The sequence below is a fragment of the Taurulus bubalis genome (assembly GCF_910589615.1).
Source record: "Taurulus bubalis genome assembly, chromosome: 16".
In the NCBI taxonomy this organism is placed as follows: domain Eukaryota; kingdom Metazoa; phylum Chordata; class Actinopteri; order Perciformes; family Cottidae; genus Taurulus; species Taurulus bubalis.
Genome location: NC_136604.1, coordinates 19,803,465 through 19,822,123, shown reverse-complemented (window position 1 = coordinate 19,822,123; position 18,659 = coordinate 19,803,465). Strand labels below are relative to the sequence as shown.

The following is an 18,659-nucleotide window of genomic DNA, read 5'->3' as shown; positions in this document are numbered from 1 at the left end:
CTTCGTAAATGTCATTCTCTGAAATAACAATGACCCATTGAAAATGTCCTGTGACTCAATTATATTATTTTTCCTTTTTTTCCCCTCAGTGTATAGACCTTTTGGCCCAAAATTACACCCATATATGATGACTGAATGGGCATTAATATGCTGCAATAAAATATAGAAATGATTGATGTGATAACTGTGGCGTAAAATCACAAACCACTATGCAGTCCGTACAAAAGTGTTGCTTCTGTGTGCCAGACTCTCTCTTGGCACGGTGACTTCCTGGAGCCTCAGCTGGTGGTCGGACGGCGGTGGCGGGACGACAGGAAGTTAGGACAGGAACCGCACGTCATCAAATGCCCTAAAAATAACAATTATGGGCCATTTGTGTTCATAGTTTTAGACAAAAGAGATAAAACATGTTCAATACTGAGCGTTGTACCGTTCTGGTCGACGCCTTATCCCCGTTTCCAGACATTAGTGAAATATGACATTTGGGGAATACGCTGGCTGGGAAAAATGGATACTGACACTAAATATGAAGCTGGAGTCAGCAGGTTATTAACTTAGTTTTGCACATAAGTAACCTGAAAAATTACATTGTTTCAGATTTTTTTAATTTTTTTTTACTTTGAACAGAGTTTTGTGAGCTGCATCCGGTCTTTTTGCTAAGCTAACTAGCAACTGGCTGTAGTTAACAATAAATATAAGGCTGGTATCGATCTTCTCACCCAGGTAGCGGCTCGGAAGCAAATGGTTTTCCCAAAATAATCACATGATTGCTTTAAAGAAACCCGGTGCAGCTTTACCAAAGTGTAATATAAACTGGATGAGCAGTCACTTAATCAGGAAAATGTTATTTTGATATACTTAAAAAGAAGAGAAAAAATGACATCATCTATGACTGACCGTTGCTTTTGATCTCTATTAGCAATGTAGCCTCATGGTGTATTTTCCTCAGCTGATTAACTACAAGTAGGACATCTTACTTTAATGAATTTGTGTCTCTTCTTCTTTCACTAGAGTTCCAGTGGGTCCAAGGAGACGTTTGTGAAGTGCAGCTCATGGTCTACAACCCCATGCCTTACGAACTTCGTGTGGAGAACATGGTCAGTGAAACGCATAACTTCAAATATGCAGCAACAACTCGCTTTGAGGGAGAATTTCAAGGTTCTTTATTTTGCCATTTGTGCCTAGACCAACAGTCCAGACACATTGGAATTTTTTTGTGCTGGGCTCTCTGAGTCAGTTTTGAAAATAAAAACACACTATAATAACAAAGAAAAAAATATAAACTATGAAAAACACTATACATACATATGAAAACACTATATTTGATCAATCAGAATTTGTGAATATCCACAGCTTGGTGAAAACAGGAGGTTGCTGACCTTGCAGTAATAATACAAACGGTCCCTCTGCACACACCTTTTAGTATTGCAACAAGGCAAGTGATAATGCTTTGTGGTCATCCTGGATTGCCTAATTAAGGTCCCTTAAAAGCTCTTTTGACCGTTTAATACCGTGATGGTTGTACAAGATGGTGAGAACAATCTCTTCGGCCGCCTGACGATAAGAAAACATCAGTAAGGAGAGGCTTACCCCCCGTGGTGCTTTTACTTTTATGGTTTCACACACCATCCTGCCAGATAGCCTCTGTATTGAGGTGGGCATGAGGCCACTCGCTCTCCTTTTTTTGTGCAAAATAAAGTTTGAAAAGAGCCATCGGGCAGTTCAATTTAATTGTTTAAAAGCTGCTTGTTGAATTCACTCTTTATGATCAGAACATTGCCTTCAACCGTCGTGCAGACATACCTTTCTACAACATCCATTTCTAATTTATCTGTCACTCCTTTTTCCCGCTCCTTTGCAAACACACACCAGTTGAGCCACTTTATCAAGTTCAAAAGTGCAAAAGATTATCAAGTACGATGCTGTGATTCCTGCTCTGTGAATGCAAAGCAATCATCGGGCTCACTAAAAGGCCAGCAGCTAGAGGCCTCCTTTCAGATGGCATGCAACACACGCAGGACCCCACGCTGTGCACTGCCTGTCAAAAGGGATGTTGCCTTTTAATTATTCTGAAAGTCGAGAACAAATTGCCGTGGAGGTTTTCGTGCCAGAGTGTGAACGGAGACGGCGGACTCTTAATTGTGGCGGCTGTCTCTGGAGCCGACGCCAAACTGACTTGGACAGGTCTTGCGCGTGGATTTCGCCGCTCGTCGCCGTCATCGGATAGCGGCGCTGCTGCAGACGCGGTGAATGCAGGTGACCTCCTGTATGGAACAGCTGGAACGTGTTTGAGCTGGAGGAAGAAACACAGAGCGATTGTCTCCGTGCATTTATTCATATTAATTAGCTTGTGTGGATTCAGCCCTTCAAATATACAGTAGTAGCCTTTCAGAATGTAAAATATTGGGTTCAAAATACGGTGAACTGTGAGTAAAATATTGTAATTTTTGGTGCAACGTTTATTTTTCTGTATAATGCATATTTTTTTCTGTATATTTAGGTAAGTAGAGAATCAGCTTATAGTTAAGCACTCGTCAGTATGTGTATTTATTTTATGCATACCAATTTTCATTCATGTATGCACGACGTGCATGTGTTCAGTGCCCTCTCACCCCCGAAAAAATGTGGCTCTTCTGAAAGCTGCAGTGTAAATGTTTTGAAGAGCCTGGTCTTGTTTCCATGGCCTCCATCATGTATTGTGAGGGAGTCAGCAGGAAGTCATCCGGCTCAGCAAGAGAAGGACTCTAATGAGAATTCACTATCCGGCCAAGATTTCCAAAAGCACTCGAACACGACGCCCTCCTGAAGTTCAGTGCGCGACAAGACTTCCCGCAGTGCGCGTGCGCTGCCGCGTGAGGTGAAGCGGTCAAACGGGGACGTCGTTAACTCCCTTCACCTCCAGGTGAGGTGAATTGATCGGGTCACAGTCGATGCTCCGTGGCAGCTGGACACCTCGGGGTGGCGTAGAGTCTCGCAGGTGGAGACGCGACAGGGTGACGCAAGCTGCCCGAGAGCTCCTCCGCGACCCAGACAAAGTGACTGCCGTTAGACCGTCTATCCGCCGCACAGGAAGCCGCTCTCGGAAACATGCAAGGTCACTTCTCCTTCCTCCGTCACCAAGGTGACCCTGTAGTTTGGCAAGACGGGCGCTCCTTCTCAGCCACCACTCAACTCCAGCACTAATACTCAGCTTTGTTTTGTGCTTTATCGATTTTCTATTAAAGTGGTGCTTTTTTTTTTATCACAACCCCCCCGCCTCCCACCCTTTCATTTTCAGAGGGGTCACCGTCCAATACTTCTCTCTCACCACAAACAAGTGTGGAATATTTATTTGCTTTTTCTCAAAATGACAAATCATGCTTTTAGTTGTCTCTTATTTCGTAAGCTTAGGTCAGATGAGTTATTTGCACAAAATATAAAGCAATAAAAATGTTGTTATTGCTGCCACCAGATGTGCGCTAATGTTTCATAACAAAGAAATAATCATTAATAATAATCATACCATTATCGTGGCATTAATTAAAGCCAATCTAAAGGTTAACTGCTCACCGTCGGCGCTGTACAATGAAGTCTACGTTGCACAGTTAGTGAAGCGGGCTAATTAACCTTTCCAAGGCCCCCAATAGGTTAATACGGCCACTTCTGCTCTCCAATAAAGGCAAATAATGTCCCGCAGTGAACGCAAGGAGAGTTTAAATCACAGCTGTGGCACCTGAGGCACAGCTCCTCGTTGCAGCCGTCCCTCTGGTGACGTAGTGTCTGCTGTTGGGGATTGATGCGGTCATGACGTCACCGCCGTCTGCCTCGTGCAAGACGGGCAGCGCGTCCCGGGAATGTAAATAACGTCGTTTCGGAGGAGGGGGTGGAGTGCACATTCAAAGATGACTTCAGAGCCACACGGAGGGCTTTTCTGACTACAAATGAGGCCCAGGGTGACGTGGCCTGTCTTTTGTCTCCGCAGCCAATTCAACAACTATACACTTGTCTTTCAATTATTCATGAATGCAACTTTTTAATCCTCGCCCATTGAAGTCACAGAGCCACCACGCTGAGGTATCAAATCACATTTCCACATAAAAGAACTGCACAAATAAGTACAAAAGTTAAAATGACCCACTCCTTCTAAATATCAGAAATCGATCGGCTATGGGCAACTAAAGCTGTCGGCGAAGAGGCCGATGTTGTGGTTCAGGTTGGAGCTCCGAGTTCACGGTGATTGTTCTACAGCGTGGCGCTCGTGTCGGCAGGTCACATGGTTCGCGGCTGGAATATCTGCTGGATAATATATTGCTGTGAGTTTTGCAAGAGATAGTCCGAAGCCTAGAGGGTCAATTTATGATTCCCATCCTTAATGCGCCGTGACGTTGGGTTGTGAAAGCGTGTGTCAATTATTGGATGCCTGGTGCAAACAACTTCTCTCACTCTCTGAATTTATTTTCCTTCATCACAAGTGGAGTAACAAATGCTGCAATCTTGATAGCAGGGAGTCGTCCAGTCAACACGCAGGTTGACCGTCCAAAAAACACCCCGACCAGCCGGAAGTTCGGCTCTTTAATACACGGTTTTCCGTCATGAACATGTAACATTTCTATTGGCTCTAACGTTTCTAAGAGGAGGAGAATCATGTCCTCATCTTTTCTCACAAGGCTGGAACGTGCAACGACCAGTCTGCTTCCATAGTGTCAACATACTGATAAACAGGTGTGTGTTGTGGTGCAAAGCGTTGAACCTTGAGGAACAGAAACTTCTCACAAAGTATTTGTTAAACTGACCTCGCACAACCTGAACTCTAATAGACATAAGAATAATGAAAAGCAGAATATCTACAGAATAAAACGATTCATATTATCAGTTGTGTTTCCCCAAAAGCTGATTTCAGCTGCGTGCTCCTGCATTATTGCCGGCATCCCCTGCGTCACACACTACCCATATTAAAAAAGAAAATGGGAGGAATTCATGGCATCCCTGCTGTGTAATTGGACTTTAAATGAATAAATGAGCAAGCTGTATTTTGCCCTTGAAGCCAGTTTTTGTTTGCTTTTGTTGAGTTACTTTGGGAAAGAGACGTTTGTAAATCAGCGGCTCATTTTAAAGTACAAGTAGGTCTTAAAGGTTTTAACACCCAAATCCATCATTATTTTCGGCCTGTTCATGTGAAATATTGGCTGAAGATCCGGGTAATTTTCACACATTTTGGCTTCATGTCCCGCTAACTCCCATAGAAATGAACGCACGCCCAGCTCCAACGATGCATTCAGGTCTCTTTATGCAGTTATTTTTCACACAGAATGGTGTGAAAGTTGGGTTACGTGACATTCATCGCTGTTAAGGGATTTTCTTTAAGAAAGGGCATTTGGATTGGCTAAACAAGGCGTGAGTAATGATGCAATATGCATGGTTCCTGTAGGAGACACTATCTTTACCGGGGCAGTAAAGGGCGTCGCATACATATTCCCCTGTTATACCACTGTATCTCTCCACATGGCCCTTCAGAGCTCAGATAAGACAAGTGGTTTGGGGGTAAAAACCATCCCCATTTAATTACTGCGTTGCACTGTGCCTGCCGTTTAATGCATTGCTCAGCGGTAGATGGAGACTTTACCGCAACCTCGACTGCTCTTTCCAGACTTCATTATTACAATCCTCGGCTTTATTTTCAGTAGTTTAAGAAGTTACATTTTTGTTGTCCTTCCTATCGGTCATAATAATAATGCTGATTTCATCAATGTACTGGCTGGGACATCAGCCAGCTTTCTACTGGTGGAAAATCTACATTTCTCATCTCAACTCATTAGCCAAGAACCTTCAACAGATTGTTACTTTTCTGCCCTTTTTTATTCTTCAATGAACTATTGCTTCTACACACATATACTGCATGTATTCATGGCATTCATTATACTCTCTAGCTAATGGAATCATTCTATCTGATCTGGTTTTCAGGGTTTGCTGACATCTGGCGTGGAGTTTGAGTCCCTGCCCGCCGGGCTGTCCCTGCCTGCGGAGTCCGGCCTGTACCCCGTCACTCTGGTTGGCGTTCCACGGACAGCCGGCAACATCACCGTCAACGGTGAGTCCCAACTGCACCGCTCTTCCAATGCTCAGATGTTGCACATAAAGGATAAAAAGATGGTCAACTCTTCTGTTCTTCAAAGCGTCATCCAGTCGAGCTAAACTTCTCTCTGACCTGCGTTTGAACCCAGGTTACCACACGTCGGTGTTTGGAGTGACCAGTGATTGCCTGTTGGAGGGCCTGACTAGTGTGAAGACCGGTGGCACTTTGGTGGAGGTCATTCCCTCCCTACCTCGCCTGCAGCTCAGCACATCACTGCCACGGTCAGGAACTCTCTGAACCTGTGTTTTCATGGTCATGATTTCTTTAGTCAATTACTTGCTTTTTTAAAGGCTTTTTTTTTCATGCTGAATGCCTCATTTACAAAAACATATGAGCACATCTCTAGTAAATACATTATTTAAAGTGGTGCTTTTGTGTTTTACAGATATGCCACAGAGTATTCAGTTTACTAAGAATTTCTTTAATTTAAGTTTATGAGTTTAACTAAACACCAACACAATAGATGAGTCAATTTATATTGTCGGCTCTCTACTCATTGCACATCGGATATGAAATTAGAAATACGATTAAAGTTTTGACCCACAGCTTTACTGCGAGGGTGTGGACATCCACATCAGATGAAGTCAAATTTAAAGGGACAGTTCACCCCAAAATCAAAAATACACATTTTTCTCTTGTCTGCCTTCTCACAAATATAACGAGACTATATGGAATTGGCTTGTGGTGCTCAAAGCGCCAAAAACTACACTTGAGAAATTCATCAGCGATGCCTCTTTCCAGAAATTATTACTTTTTTTAATCAAGATAATTCACACACAGTGAACTGTTTGCCGGGTGTTGATTGGTAGAAGGGAAATAGTTCCTCCCTGCAACTGCCCACAACAAAGTCTGTGGATTATCTTGCGTATCCGGGTCAGAGACATTGCTGTTGAGTCTTTTTAATGTGTTTTGTTGGTTTCTTTGAGCTTCACAAGCCGAGTGCCATAAAGTTAAATTATTATATCTTAACACTCAGCAACTCACACCAATCAATCTAGATTAAGGTAAGAGGAACTTATGTATTTTTTATTTTGCTTTAAATAGAAATATTAAATGTAGTTTTTCATCACAGTCACACAGGCTCCATTGGATTGAGCTCAGGTGACTGACTGTGCAGACAAAGAACATTGCACTTTTGGGCCGTTATAAATATGAAAGGGCAACGAGTCCTACACTGTTCAACCAGGATTGATGTGAACCCCCTCAGACCCTGTTATAGCTGAAAGTCAGCACTTTCACCACAGTTATCGTTTCATTTCACATCCATTGTGCTGGAGTGCAGAGCCAACACAATGAACAAGGTGTCACTGTCCTATTACTCACAGATTTGGATAGTGGTTGATTCTCACATTTATAACGTGTAACAAAAGATAAATGCTGAGCAGTGCCACTGGCCTATTTCACATAATCAACATACTTCAAACCCTCATTTGCAAAATGAATGAGCAGGTATTAAGCCTTAACCAAAATGTGTTTAATTTGAAACAGACTTTTGTGTGCAACTATAGTTGTGCTGCAGGATTGTAAGTTTCAATGTCATCAACATGTTTGTCATGTTTCCTTGTAATTATTTGCTCACCTTTTTGAAATGTTTATGGATTGACTCAACGCTATATGGGGGAGTAGCTTAAAAGTCACACGTTGTTATTCTATAATAACGGGGCGTTCTGTTGGTTGTAATTCAGAACCTCACTGCCACTAAATCCTACACACTGGACCTTTTTTAAAACTCAGGTAAGGACCAGGTTTCTGTACATTTGTATTCAGAAACCAGATCCTAACATTGACCCCAACTCGTAAGATTGACTGCAGACAAAAAGCAGACTTCTAAACAGTAAGAGTACTATTTGAAACAAGTTGAAGTCAAAAAAGCACTTTTAAATATAATGCAACCACGTATTTTTTGTGAATGAATACAATGCCAGTGATGAAGCATTCAGAGAAATATTGTTAAAACACGTCTGTTAATTAATTCATGCTAATAATGATAGTTAGCATCGCTGTTCTGCACATAATTAGACTTTACATGTTGATTAACAAGTACATATTGCACATTCAACTCAAACACTGCCCAGTCTCCTGTGCATTGAAACACTCGACGGACCCAAACCTTGGCTGGACAACTTGAAAGAAAACTGATGACATTTGTAACGGAGCGTTTCTCCTATGCCAGAAATGGCCGCAGTTGTTTGTCAATTCCAACGTCAGAGCAGCAGGTTAATTTGTTTTCATGTACATCCTGTCAGGTGAGATGACATTTCCAATGCGGTAAAAGTAGGAAACACAAAAGGAGAAAGCATGGGTTAAATTACTACTTGTAAAGCGCCCTGCTGGAGTGTTGTAAATCATTCTGACAGCGGAGCTGCTGAAAAATCCACTATTTAGGTCATGCCTGTAAGTACAGCACTTCAGCAGCTTTTGATGTGGAAAATCTTTTTATTCTCCAGCGTTGGAAGAGTACCGTTGCAGATGCATGAAGCGAATAGAATACAAATGCGATACGTTTCGTGGTCTCTGCGGCGCTCTCACTGGGTCCACAAGTAGACCTTCTGCTTCGACCTCAGTTGAAGAGGTGCCTCATTGACTTTTCCAATATCTTTTCCCCTGCAGCGCAAAGCTGCTTTCTTACTAACGGTGTTAAAATATTAGCTTGAATTATTTCTAACATTTATAGAGTGCATAGGTCTACCTTTTGAATGTAGCCGTATTATAACTTGCATAATGCATTGGAAATGTCAGAAACATTTTGCGGAATTATTTTAGTGTTGACCTTACTGTCTCTACTGCTCGGAAACAAACCCCCACATAAGCAGGTGTCGATGACTGGCATTGTAATTCTCGCCTCAGGCAGAGTTTGTTGCATTTGAAGTTATGCACGTGTGCATGTGTAATGAGGTATGCTAAAGTCGGAGAAAACACCTGCATTGATCTTTCATAATCTTGTACATCCCCTTGTGCTCCAGTATTTGCATTGCTTCACAAAAACAGATGCCAACGCCAAGCATCAGCTGCAGGCGTTTTGCTTCCCGACAGCTGATTCAAATACTTTGCTATGATGTAATTCGACCAGAAATACAAGACACACTATTCTCAAAAGTGGATGAGCAGTTCTCTCTTTTTTTATGTGACTCTGTGTGGATTTACTCTTTTAAATGACTATTATATTAATTGTGGAAGGGGTCTATATGCTGTACACTGTGCACGCTGTGCTGCAAAACAAACATTTCATCATTCACCCAGTGTGTCCTTCGTCAATGCTGTGCACAATCCACTGATTCATAACATATATGAAACGATGCTTGTGGCCATTGGTGAGGGACATCTTTTCATATATCGCTGATATGATCTAGTTATCCACAAATTCAGTCACAAACATGTTACATTACCACCCAAATGAGGTTTAATGGCAAAACACACAAATCATTCACCAAGACTCCCCACTGCATGGAAGAAACCATCAACAAATGACGCTCCAGCTAATGAGATTCCAAGAAGCACTTATCATTTTCATTAAAATGTCAGAGAGAGCATGTACAGGAGGATCGGTCTTCACACATCTATAGTTGATTTATGCTTTTGGAATTGAAAATCATGATAGAAGTATAATGGAACTGTTTGCATCTTATCAAGCCACATCAAACTTGCCTTTGCCATGACAGGCTTTTTAGATCACTTGAGTTATTGTATTAATTCGTGTTGACGCCTCAAGAAAATGAGAACATTTGACTTTGAATCATAACTGACAAGTTCTTCCTCTTCCACAAACCCAAACAGGTCAGCCCACATAGCTCAGCCAACGTCCAAAGAGGAACTGTCCAGCTCTGTGTCCGTCCAGCTTTTTAATGGAGAGACCCAGCAGCTGGCCATCACCTTGGAGAACATTGGATCTGAGGACATCGAGACTCTGGAGCTCACCTCTAAGATTATCACCACCAAAGGTTAGTACCCTGGCTTTTGACTAACCATTGTCTTTTAACCCTGCTTTTTCTGGCAGGCAGGAGTCGATGTGGGAGAGTGTTGAGGTATATCTGGGTGTCGTCAGCATCGCAGTGGAAGTCTAGGTTGAAATGGTGGATAATCTGAAAAGGAGGATATAGATGTCGAAGGGGGCCGAGTACGGCACCTTGGGGTACACCTTGTGGATGTGACCAGAGTTGCGTTGGGATATGAAGTATGATCTGTTGAGTGCAGTTCTTTTTGATGCAGAGGCCTTCGAATCCTGGAGAGCAGGATGACGGCTGCAATGGTCTAGGAAGAGGAGGATGTTGAGGGCGTGGATGTCAACAGAAATGAGGACATCATTGAAAACTTTACTGAAAGGGGCTCAAAGAGGAGCCAATGCCACTATGCAGCTAATTAGCATGTATTGAATGTGGGAAAACCTGCAAAACAAATGGTGTTTTCAAATCATTGATGTGTACTATCAGTGCTGTTTCTAGTCAGAACACTTTTTGATGTACTTCACCCACTGAGTTTTTGCTCCATCCTGCTGCAGGCCCCGTGTCCGCAGTACAACAGAAGGCCACTACCTGTTGCCTTTCGTTTCACATCTTTCATCCCCCCGTGGCTTTTCACTCTGTGTTCCATGTCTTTGTTCAACACCTGCTCAGGTCCTCAGATCTCTGCAGTCCCTCTCACTCTGAGGGGCTGTCTCTCTCTATTTTGCTTTATGTCTTTGTCTCACTCTGTGCTACTAAAATAGGCAGCAACATTTCCAAATATTGCACTCTATTTTATTTTTATTGATGATGAGATAAAGGAGAAATCATGCTTTGAAACCCTTTGCCCGGTGCTACCTGTGGTCAGCAGTCCAGCAAGGTGATAAACAGTAATTACAAAATAAGTCTATACAATGAATTTTAAACGTCTCTGTGACAGAATTCCACTGGATGTAGTGTCATTCAGCTTCATAATAATGTTGGCGTTGTATATCTCTGTACTTTACCCTTAGTGGTTAATTTAATCAGAAATGTAGACTTCCTTTGGTCCACAGACAGTGTATTACGGTATATTAACGTTTGTTTAAATCTAGAAAGCTCAACTCTGCATATGGCTGATACAAAGATGGAGAGAAGAGTGTGAATCTTACTAAATCCATGAGGAAGATATTATCGTCACATAATAATTCGATAACGAACATTGGCCAATTTTATATTTCATTTTGTTTAAAGAAATGTATTCGGTGACCAAGTCATGTACACATTTTACAGCTGAAAAACAATATTGGGAGTCACTGATTTACTTTATCGGACGACAAAGTAAAGCTGCTACAAGCAGCCGATATCATCGCCCATACTGATGTGCAGTATTGCTGAGGCACCAGTTGAGGGTATAACAGTGCACCTGTCCTTTTAACCGTTATCTTTATACATACACCAGACGTATCGCTTGATGCACTTTGTCAGGAACCATTTCAACAAAGGTTTTTGACCTGCAAATCTCAAACTATTGAAACGTACGGAGAAGCTAGTGCTGTATTTCCTCTTATTCCACCTTTTAAAAAAAAGCAGTAGATTCAGAATGAAGCAATCATACCCTTGCTCTCAGCAGCAGTTCGACCACACTGTGATGAGCAGAGGAGAAGTGTCTGCAGGCCAGTATGGAATGGATCTGACATTTCCAAAATAGCCTAAGGGTTCTGTGTTTAATTGAAGACGAGCCACACTAGCATATCCTCCGTCCAAGAGTTAACGCTCATAGATGCTGTCTTACCGGGCCTGACACTGCTAAGTTGTGTATTTTTCTCACTTTTTATGCATTTTCTGTCTCTTGTGTAGAGATGGGGGGGATATTTTGCTGACCAGCCCTGTTGTAGAGTTAATGACCCAATGACACCGTGGTGAGATAATTACTGAGTCTTGCTTGTTGCCTGGGAACTTCTGCACAAAAGCTCCATCAAGACCTCGCTCAAGGTGAATAATAATTTGCCTGTCAGTGCTAACTAGTACAGAACTCTTAATTGCAATAGCCTGGGATTTGACACTCATCCAGTGACTAACGGTCTCTCTCAGTCTCCCTGCCTCTAGCACACTCTGCTCCCTGCTGGCCGGACAGGGTACATTGTAGTCTCTCCAGTTAACAGGAGTTCTCTTTGAAATGAGCCTTTGTTGTGCTGGCTGGAAATGATTCAGGCTGCAAACACAGCCTCCAAGGCAGTGCTCTTTTGTTTGTTTGTTTGTTGGGTAAACAAGCAAAAGTAAATGACTTCCCTAGACCTGAAAACGAAACGCCTCATCTCAGCTTTCCCTCAAAGACACCTTAACCTTGAATGAATATCCTTGAATCATTGTATTCGGAAAATATGATATAATATGAGACTTAACTCTAGCTTTTACAATATACTTCCATTAATTACGACAAAAAATATGCAAGCACAAAGTCATTTAAATTGACTTGTGTAAAACATCTAAAAAACAAAGTATATACCGTAAAATTCGGTTATAAGCCGATACTTTGACCCTTGCGGTGATTTGTGGATTTTTCCCATTCTAAATTTAGCAGCAGTTGCAGAGACGTACAAAATTCACGTGAGATATTCCCAAATCCCCTTCACAAGTGTTCTCACTGTAAAACAGGCTCCCCTCAGCAGCAGCAGCCAATATATATATTATAAACTGTCGCGGCCTGTTTTTGATTAAATACGACTTTTTCTTTCAATTTAGTAGCTGCAGCGTATAAAAGGGTTGCGCTTTTTATAACCCGCATTTTACAGAAAGTAAAACTCAGTGGTCACCAACCAAGACTCTCTCTACCTTTGTAATCGGTATTGTTTTGGCTGTTTTGGATTTCTGATACACACCAAACCAGTCTTAAAAGTAATAAAATACAATTGTTATTAATGAGTCTTAACTTTATCATTATAATGCACCACATGAAAATATGAAGAGGGGTACAGCAGTGATTCTTATCAAGTATAAAGATCTTTTTTTTACATCTTGTTTTGTAATGTTGGAAGTATTCAAGCACATATTGTACCCAAAACAACAATGTGTATTTTTCATTTAATTGTGGCGTCATGACAGCAGTCAAGATTCCCTCCTCATTTCTTTCGGTGTGCGCTTCATTACGGTACAAAGAAAGAACCCCTGTAAGCAATTAAATAGACCACATCTGAGCTGTGAGACCTTTGAAGGCCATTTTAATGTCAGACCAGCTTCCGTCTGGAGTCACAGGAGTCATGTTTTTTAAATTTAATCTGGGTTTCACTTTGGTTCTAAAGGCTGTCCGTGATGGTGTTTGATGCTTAAGTGGTTGTATTTAGTGACGACGTTTCCAGGATGCACTCTTACCACAAAGGTTATTTAAGAAATTAAGAAATTTCTCCTCGCTACCCATTGGGTGTCACTAACTGCACTCCCTGAATAAATTATCAGAAGAAAAACATCACCTATGTGTCATTAAGATGTTTTAGTTTAAGATATCACAATCGGGTTGAAAAGCTCACTTATCCCCTCGGTTATTTCCACTAACCGAATGAAAAACATAATAGTTACAGCAAAGTCAATGTAGTCTTAAAACAAACAAACACAAAAGAAATAATATTAAATTAAGACATCACTTTTGATTGCAAAAAGAAATGACTAAATGGGATTTCAGTAGTAAACGGTTGGTAATTTGAGAAGATTACGTTCAAGGCTGGTACACAGTCCACCGTGTACCACCCACGGGCAAGACGGCAATATTGAGGGAGGATGTGTGTATTTGGGAAGATTGTGAGTTGGGTAGGAGGAAGAGGAGGAAGAGGAGGAGGAAATGATTGTTAAAAGCTTTATTTGACTTGTAGCCAGCATGGAAACAGTGGAGATGGAAGAGTGCCTTCTGTTTAACGCTAACCAGTGACCCCCAGAAAGCTGCTGGTAGATGAGCTTCCTTTTTCAAAGCACCAGTACTCGCAGGGTGTTGTTCCCAGTTTGATGACTTGCACACATCAGAGTGTGCTTTGCTTCTGCAGCCACGTTGCAGCTTACGTTTCCTGTCTCTGTTGAAGCCTCTGTTGAAATTATGCAACCCAACCTGCTAATTGCATTGCAGTGCAATTGATCATACAAGTCTCCTCCCTATTCATCTTTTATGTTCTCTTTTCTTGGTTGCCACAACTTGTGAAACCTGCTTTTAAATAGGCCTCGTCCTTGAAGAAATTCCACAATTTAACGAGTATGTATTTTTAATCAGGTCAATCACATTTTTACTGGTGTTTAGCCACTTCATTCCGTTAATGATGAGGAATCGTCCACTTAACATGGTGCTATTTAAAGGTGGGGTCTGGATGGATACAGCTGGACTCCAATTATCCTTCTAAATGTTATTTGCTTGACATTCTTGAGATAACATCACCGTAACCCTTTAACTGTTAATTGATAATAATCTCAATCAATATGCGCTCATATTTAACCATAAGTAGACGTAGACTTGCCCTTCAACAGCCGCGTGCATATCGACACTCGTGCCTCCTCAATTTGACCAATTTCTTTCAATTTCTTGTACAATTCCAGAGCAGCAGTCATCGTTAGTTTCTCTCTTATTTTTTATGATATTAGTTATCAATGATTCCTCAATTCTTCACTTGTATCAAACAGACTTTGCAAAGTGCTTCACACTCACCTACATGGGTCTTTTCATGTCAAGTCACTTGGCTGGAGTCCAACAACAGTGATTTGTGATGTGCAAATTCACTCTGAACATTCCAGTTACCAATACCAGTTTATTAGTGGGAAATGAAGTGAAACAGATTAACTTCAGTCCACTGCACCGGCTGTGTAGTTTTGTTCACTTAGATTTTCTTGCGACCATTATTTTTGTGTTTGTTTTATTCAGTCAATCATTACATACAATTTGATTGTTGTTTGTCTTGCGTCTAATGTATGCACCTTCCGCCTAGAAAAAATCCTCGTTTGTGTAAAGATTCCTGGCAAATAAACGGTTTCTGATTCTGACAATACAAGAGTATGAGGTCCCGGGACAGGGATGTTATGTATGTGTAAAGATTGTAAAGCCTTCCGAGGCAAATATGTGATTTTGGGCTATGCAAAATAAACTGAATTGTATAAGTAAAACCACAATCTAATATACAAAACAAAAAGAGACTTTAAAGGTATAGGTAGAAACATAATGCCTTCATATTCCTATCCTAAATTCTTATCAATTAAATGAGAATTCGATATAAAGAAGAAAAACAAAAATATATATATTTCACACACATTTCATTCACACTTTTAACCCTGAAAAACAGTTTAAAAGCAATTACCATCATTCATAATGCATTTGTTTTGTTTTGCCCTTCCTAAAATAGTCTCTGCATGTACATAACCTGTACTTGTATGGCGCTTTCCTAGTCTTCCGACCACTCAAAGTGCTTTAACACTACATGACATCATTCACCCTTTCACCCACTGATGAGAGGAGCTACCATGCAAGGTGCCACGTCAGATTATCAACCATTCATACACCGTAGGCGCAGCGACGGGAGCAATTTAGGGTTAAGAGTCTTGCTCAAGGACGCAGCGACATGGGCTAGCGGAGCCGGGGATTGAACCGCCGATGTCAAACAGCAGCACCAAGGCGACAGGAGGTCATCAAATCACCTTGTCCCCACCTGCCTGCGCCTCCAGAGTTATAACCCGCTAGTAGCTGCAGAAAGGCCACCGTTGAGCCTCTCTGAAGCCCCTCCGCTCTTTCTGAGGGAAGTGAATGAATAAAAGATGAAGAGTCACAATAGGAAGACATCTGCGGCAAAACAAACAGTCATTACTCTTTCTGGTACAGCTCAGCCATCATGGCATGAGATGGCAGATCAGTTTCTCCAAAAAAACTTGGAGAACAAAACAAACTCTTCATACCGTAATCTATTTTATGGCATTTACATAAGCGGAGTTGGTCTCTGAATAGCAGAAAATAAGCTGCCATCAGATCTTCTGTTCATCACTGCCACCGCATTGCTCCTCTGTGGATATGAACATCAGCTCGGCTCAATTGTTCTCCACAACACTTATGTGGATTCATATCAAATGTCTGGATAAGGACCAAACACTTTCCACTGTGCAGCCCATGCAAAAAAAAAAAAAAGAAGAAAGGAAAATGGAGGATTATCATTGCTTCACTGATTTTGAGCAGAGCTGGCTGACGGCTGCCTGTGCCGTCTTTCTGTCTTTCTCATTTGAATGCATCAGTTTCCTCGTTATTCGGGTTGTAAACTGTTTAACCGTTAACCGACAGCATGATTTTGACCTGTTAAGGCTGTCAGTCTGGTCTCCCCGCCACTGATGATGACACCGATGTTTGACAGTGAAGGTACCGGATGTTTCTACTGTTGACGGTTAACACTATTGATTGCTTTAATTGGACGCACCCAGAGCCTTTTGTACCCTAATTAGCTTTTTACTCGGGTGTTCGGTGGCTCCCGGGTCTTCAATCTGACAATCTACAATTCGTGCAATTGTAGTGAATCAAAATTTCACAATAACCGACTGCAATTTCTGTGATTGGTCCTGATTTGTGACAGATGCCTGTTATTTAGTTCTTAGCTCTCCCGCAACACCTCTACGCTTTATTCCCCGACAGGTGGATTATTGTGAGAGAAAGAAACGCCGGGTAGTCACGGCCAGAAAGGATGAAAATGTTAAAACCTAAGTGCTCCCGACAGACGGTGCCTTAAACAGAAGGTGGTTTTGTATCTGTATTTCCAAGAGTAAGAATGTCTCCGGCTAATATTTTTTAATAATGCATGAAAGACATCTCGACAGTCATTGAGGCTGTCATTTCTTGTGACTCATAGTTTAGTAGTGTGACGATAATAATGTGTCATCCACAATCCTGGCCGGCTACCTGTTGAACTGCAAGGCCCGGTGTTGCATATTCGAGTGAATGTTTTTTCTTCTCCAATCCCATTTCTTTTTACATCATTTCCCCAATGCCTCGCTCTCCCCTTCTCTCTCTCTTTTTAATTCAGTGCACGGAGCTCTGGAGTTTATGAATATTTAAAGTGCAGCGTTATTCACAAAATCTTTATTTAATGCCACCTCCATTCACATCCACTTAGAGGATTTTAGAGGCTTTGGTTATGAATCAAGCGCCGACGTGTAAACTGTTGTTCCTACTGTGAACTTTCATCTCCCCTTCTCTTAAAATCCGCCCGCTTGCTGTTCCTGCAATCCCTGAGAGCAGGAACGGCTCACCTGCACAGGCGGAACGCAGGCTTTATTCAGGTGATGTGTCATTCATTTGATGCTGCTGGCTGAAGTGGATGCAGCTGACTCATTCGTTTCAGGTAGAAAACGGGGTTGGAGGCATACAGTATCCAAAGGACTCGGAGCCAATCAGCAGCTTTGTTGCCCTGGAAAGCGTTTTGCAAAGGAAACGTCGTAGTAGCACGGCTTCCTTAGCGACGCGCTACTTGCAGCGAGCTAACTGCTCATGTGCAAATTGCCTTTGGGTGATTACGAGGCACACAGCAGTGTCATATTTTTTTCGTTGCGTCCAGAAACATTAACACAAGCTTGGCAAGTCTTTGCCGTCTTTTATCCCAGCAGGTATCATCGCCTTGTAATTCTGTTTTTTTTTATTTCATTTGTTTGTTTTTAATCTGCCTTCATCTCCCTTCTGTGTGTGCAGAGAAAGTGTTCGGGGAGTTTCTGAGCTGGGACCTGGAGGACGCTTTATCTCGCCTGCCTCTAAAGTCTGGCCAGGCCGTGACACTGACTGTCAACATCAAAGTCAAGCTGGACTTCTCCGGTCAGGAGAGCCTGCTGCAGGACCTCAATGACGGTGAGTGGACAAAGACGGCCATCTGCAAGTCTATGCCTGCCCATCACTGCAAGAGTGAATTCAATTCAGAAACTGTCACTCTAAATGTGTTTTCAAAAGCTCACCGTTTACTGAATGGGTGTCACATGTTTTGAGCCACATAGATTGCCATATGTGGTCAACGCCACAAGCAGTTTGACATTGGCGGTACAGAGTGAGATGTTTTGTCAACTAGTTCATGCATTGCCGACATGTTGGTACAGACAAGTCCCCCTCAGGAGGAATTGTATAACATTTTTGTCCAGATCTTCCAACTAAAAATTTCTGGCTTCACTAAAAACATTCCACCCCAGTTTGACTTTGTGTTTCGTGCTAATTAGCAAAAATATGATCATGCTAACATGCTAAACTCAGGTGCTGAACATGGTTAACATTATACCTGTTAAAAGAAATTAAACTTTCCCAAAAGAGGACATTGATGCTCGTGATTCGTTCCAAACTGAACCAAAAGGAAACGCAGGTAATTAAAAATCATGTTTACGTAAGCATTGTTTTTAGCACGCTGATGTTAGCATTTAGCTCAAAACACTGCTGTGCAGTAGAACAGCCTGACATAGTCGCTAACATGGCTGCAGAATAAGTCTTGTTAACCGATCATGTAATAATAATACGAGTTCACGTAGTTAATCAATATTTGTATGAAATTATTCATTCAAAAGTTTCAACTTCACCATCTAGTCACGAATGTTCAGCTGCATTACCTTGAAACTTTTCTCTCACCTTGAAAATGTATTCAATAATCATGAAT

General features: G+C 41.8%; 1 protein-coding gene across 1 annotated transcript in view; it reads left to right on the top strand.

The window, feature by feature from the left end:
- Positions 1-18,659, top strand: part of trappc9 (trafficking protein particle complex subunit 9) — a gene marked incomplete at both ends in the record, with an annotated part of 158,179 nt that overhangs the window by 29,983 nt on the left and 109,537 nt on the right. Inside the window, 5 exons of the mRNA XM_079232134.1 lie at positions 1,012-1,097; positions 5,941-6,067; positions 6,201-6,333; positions 9,887-10,050; positions 17,720-17,872. Coding sequence (XP_079088260.1) covers positions 1,012-1,097; positions 5,941-6,067; positions 6,201-6,333; positions 9,887-10,050; positions 17,720-17,872 — 663 coding nt within the window. The remainder of the gene's footprint in view (positions 1-1,011; positions 1,098-5,940; positions 6,068-6,200; positions 6,334-9,886; positions 10,051-17,719; positions 17,873-18,659) is intronic.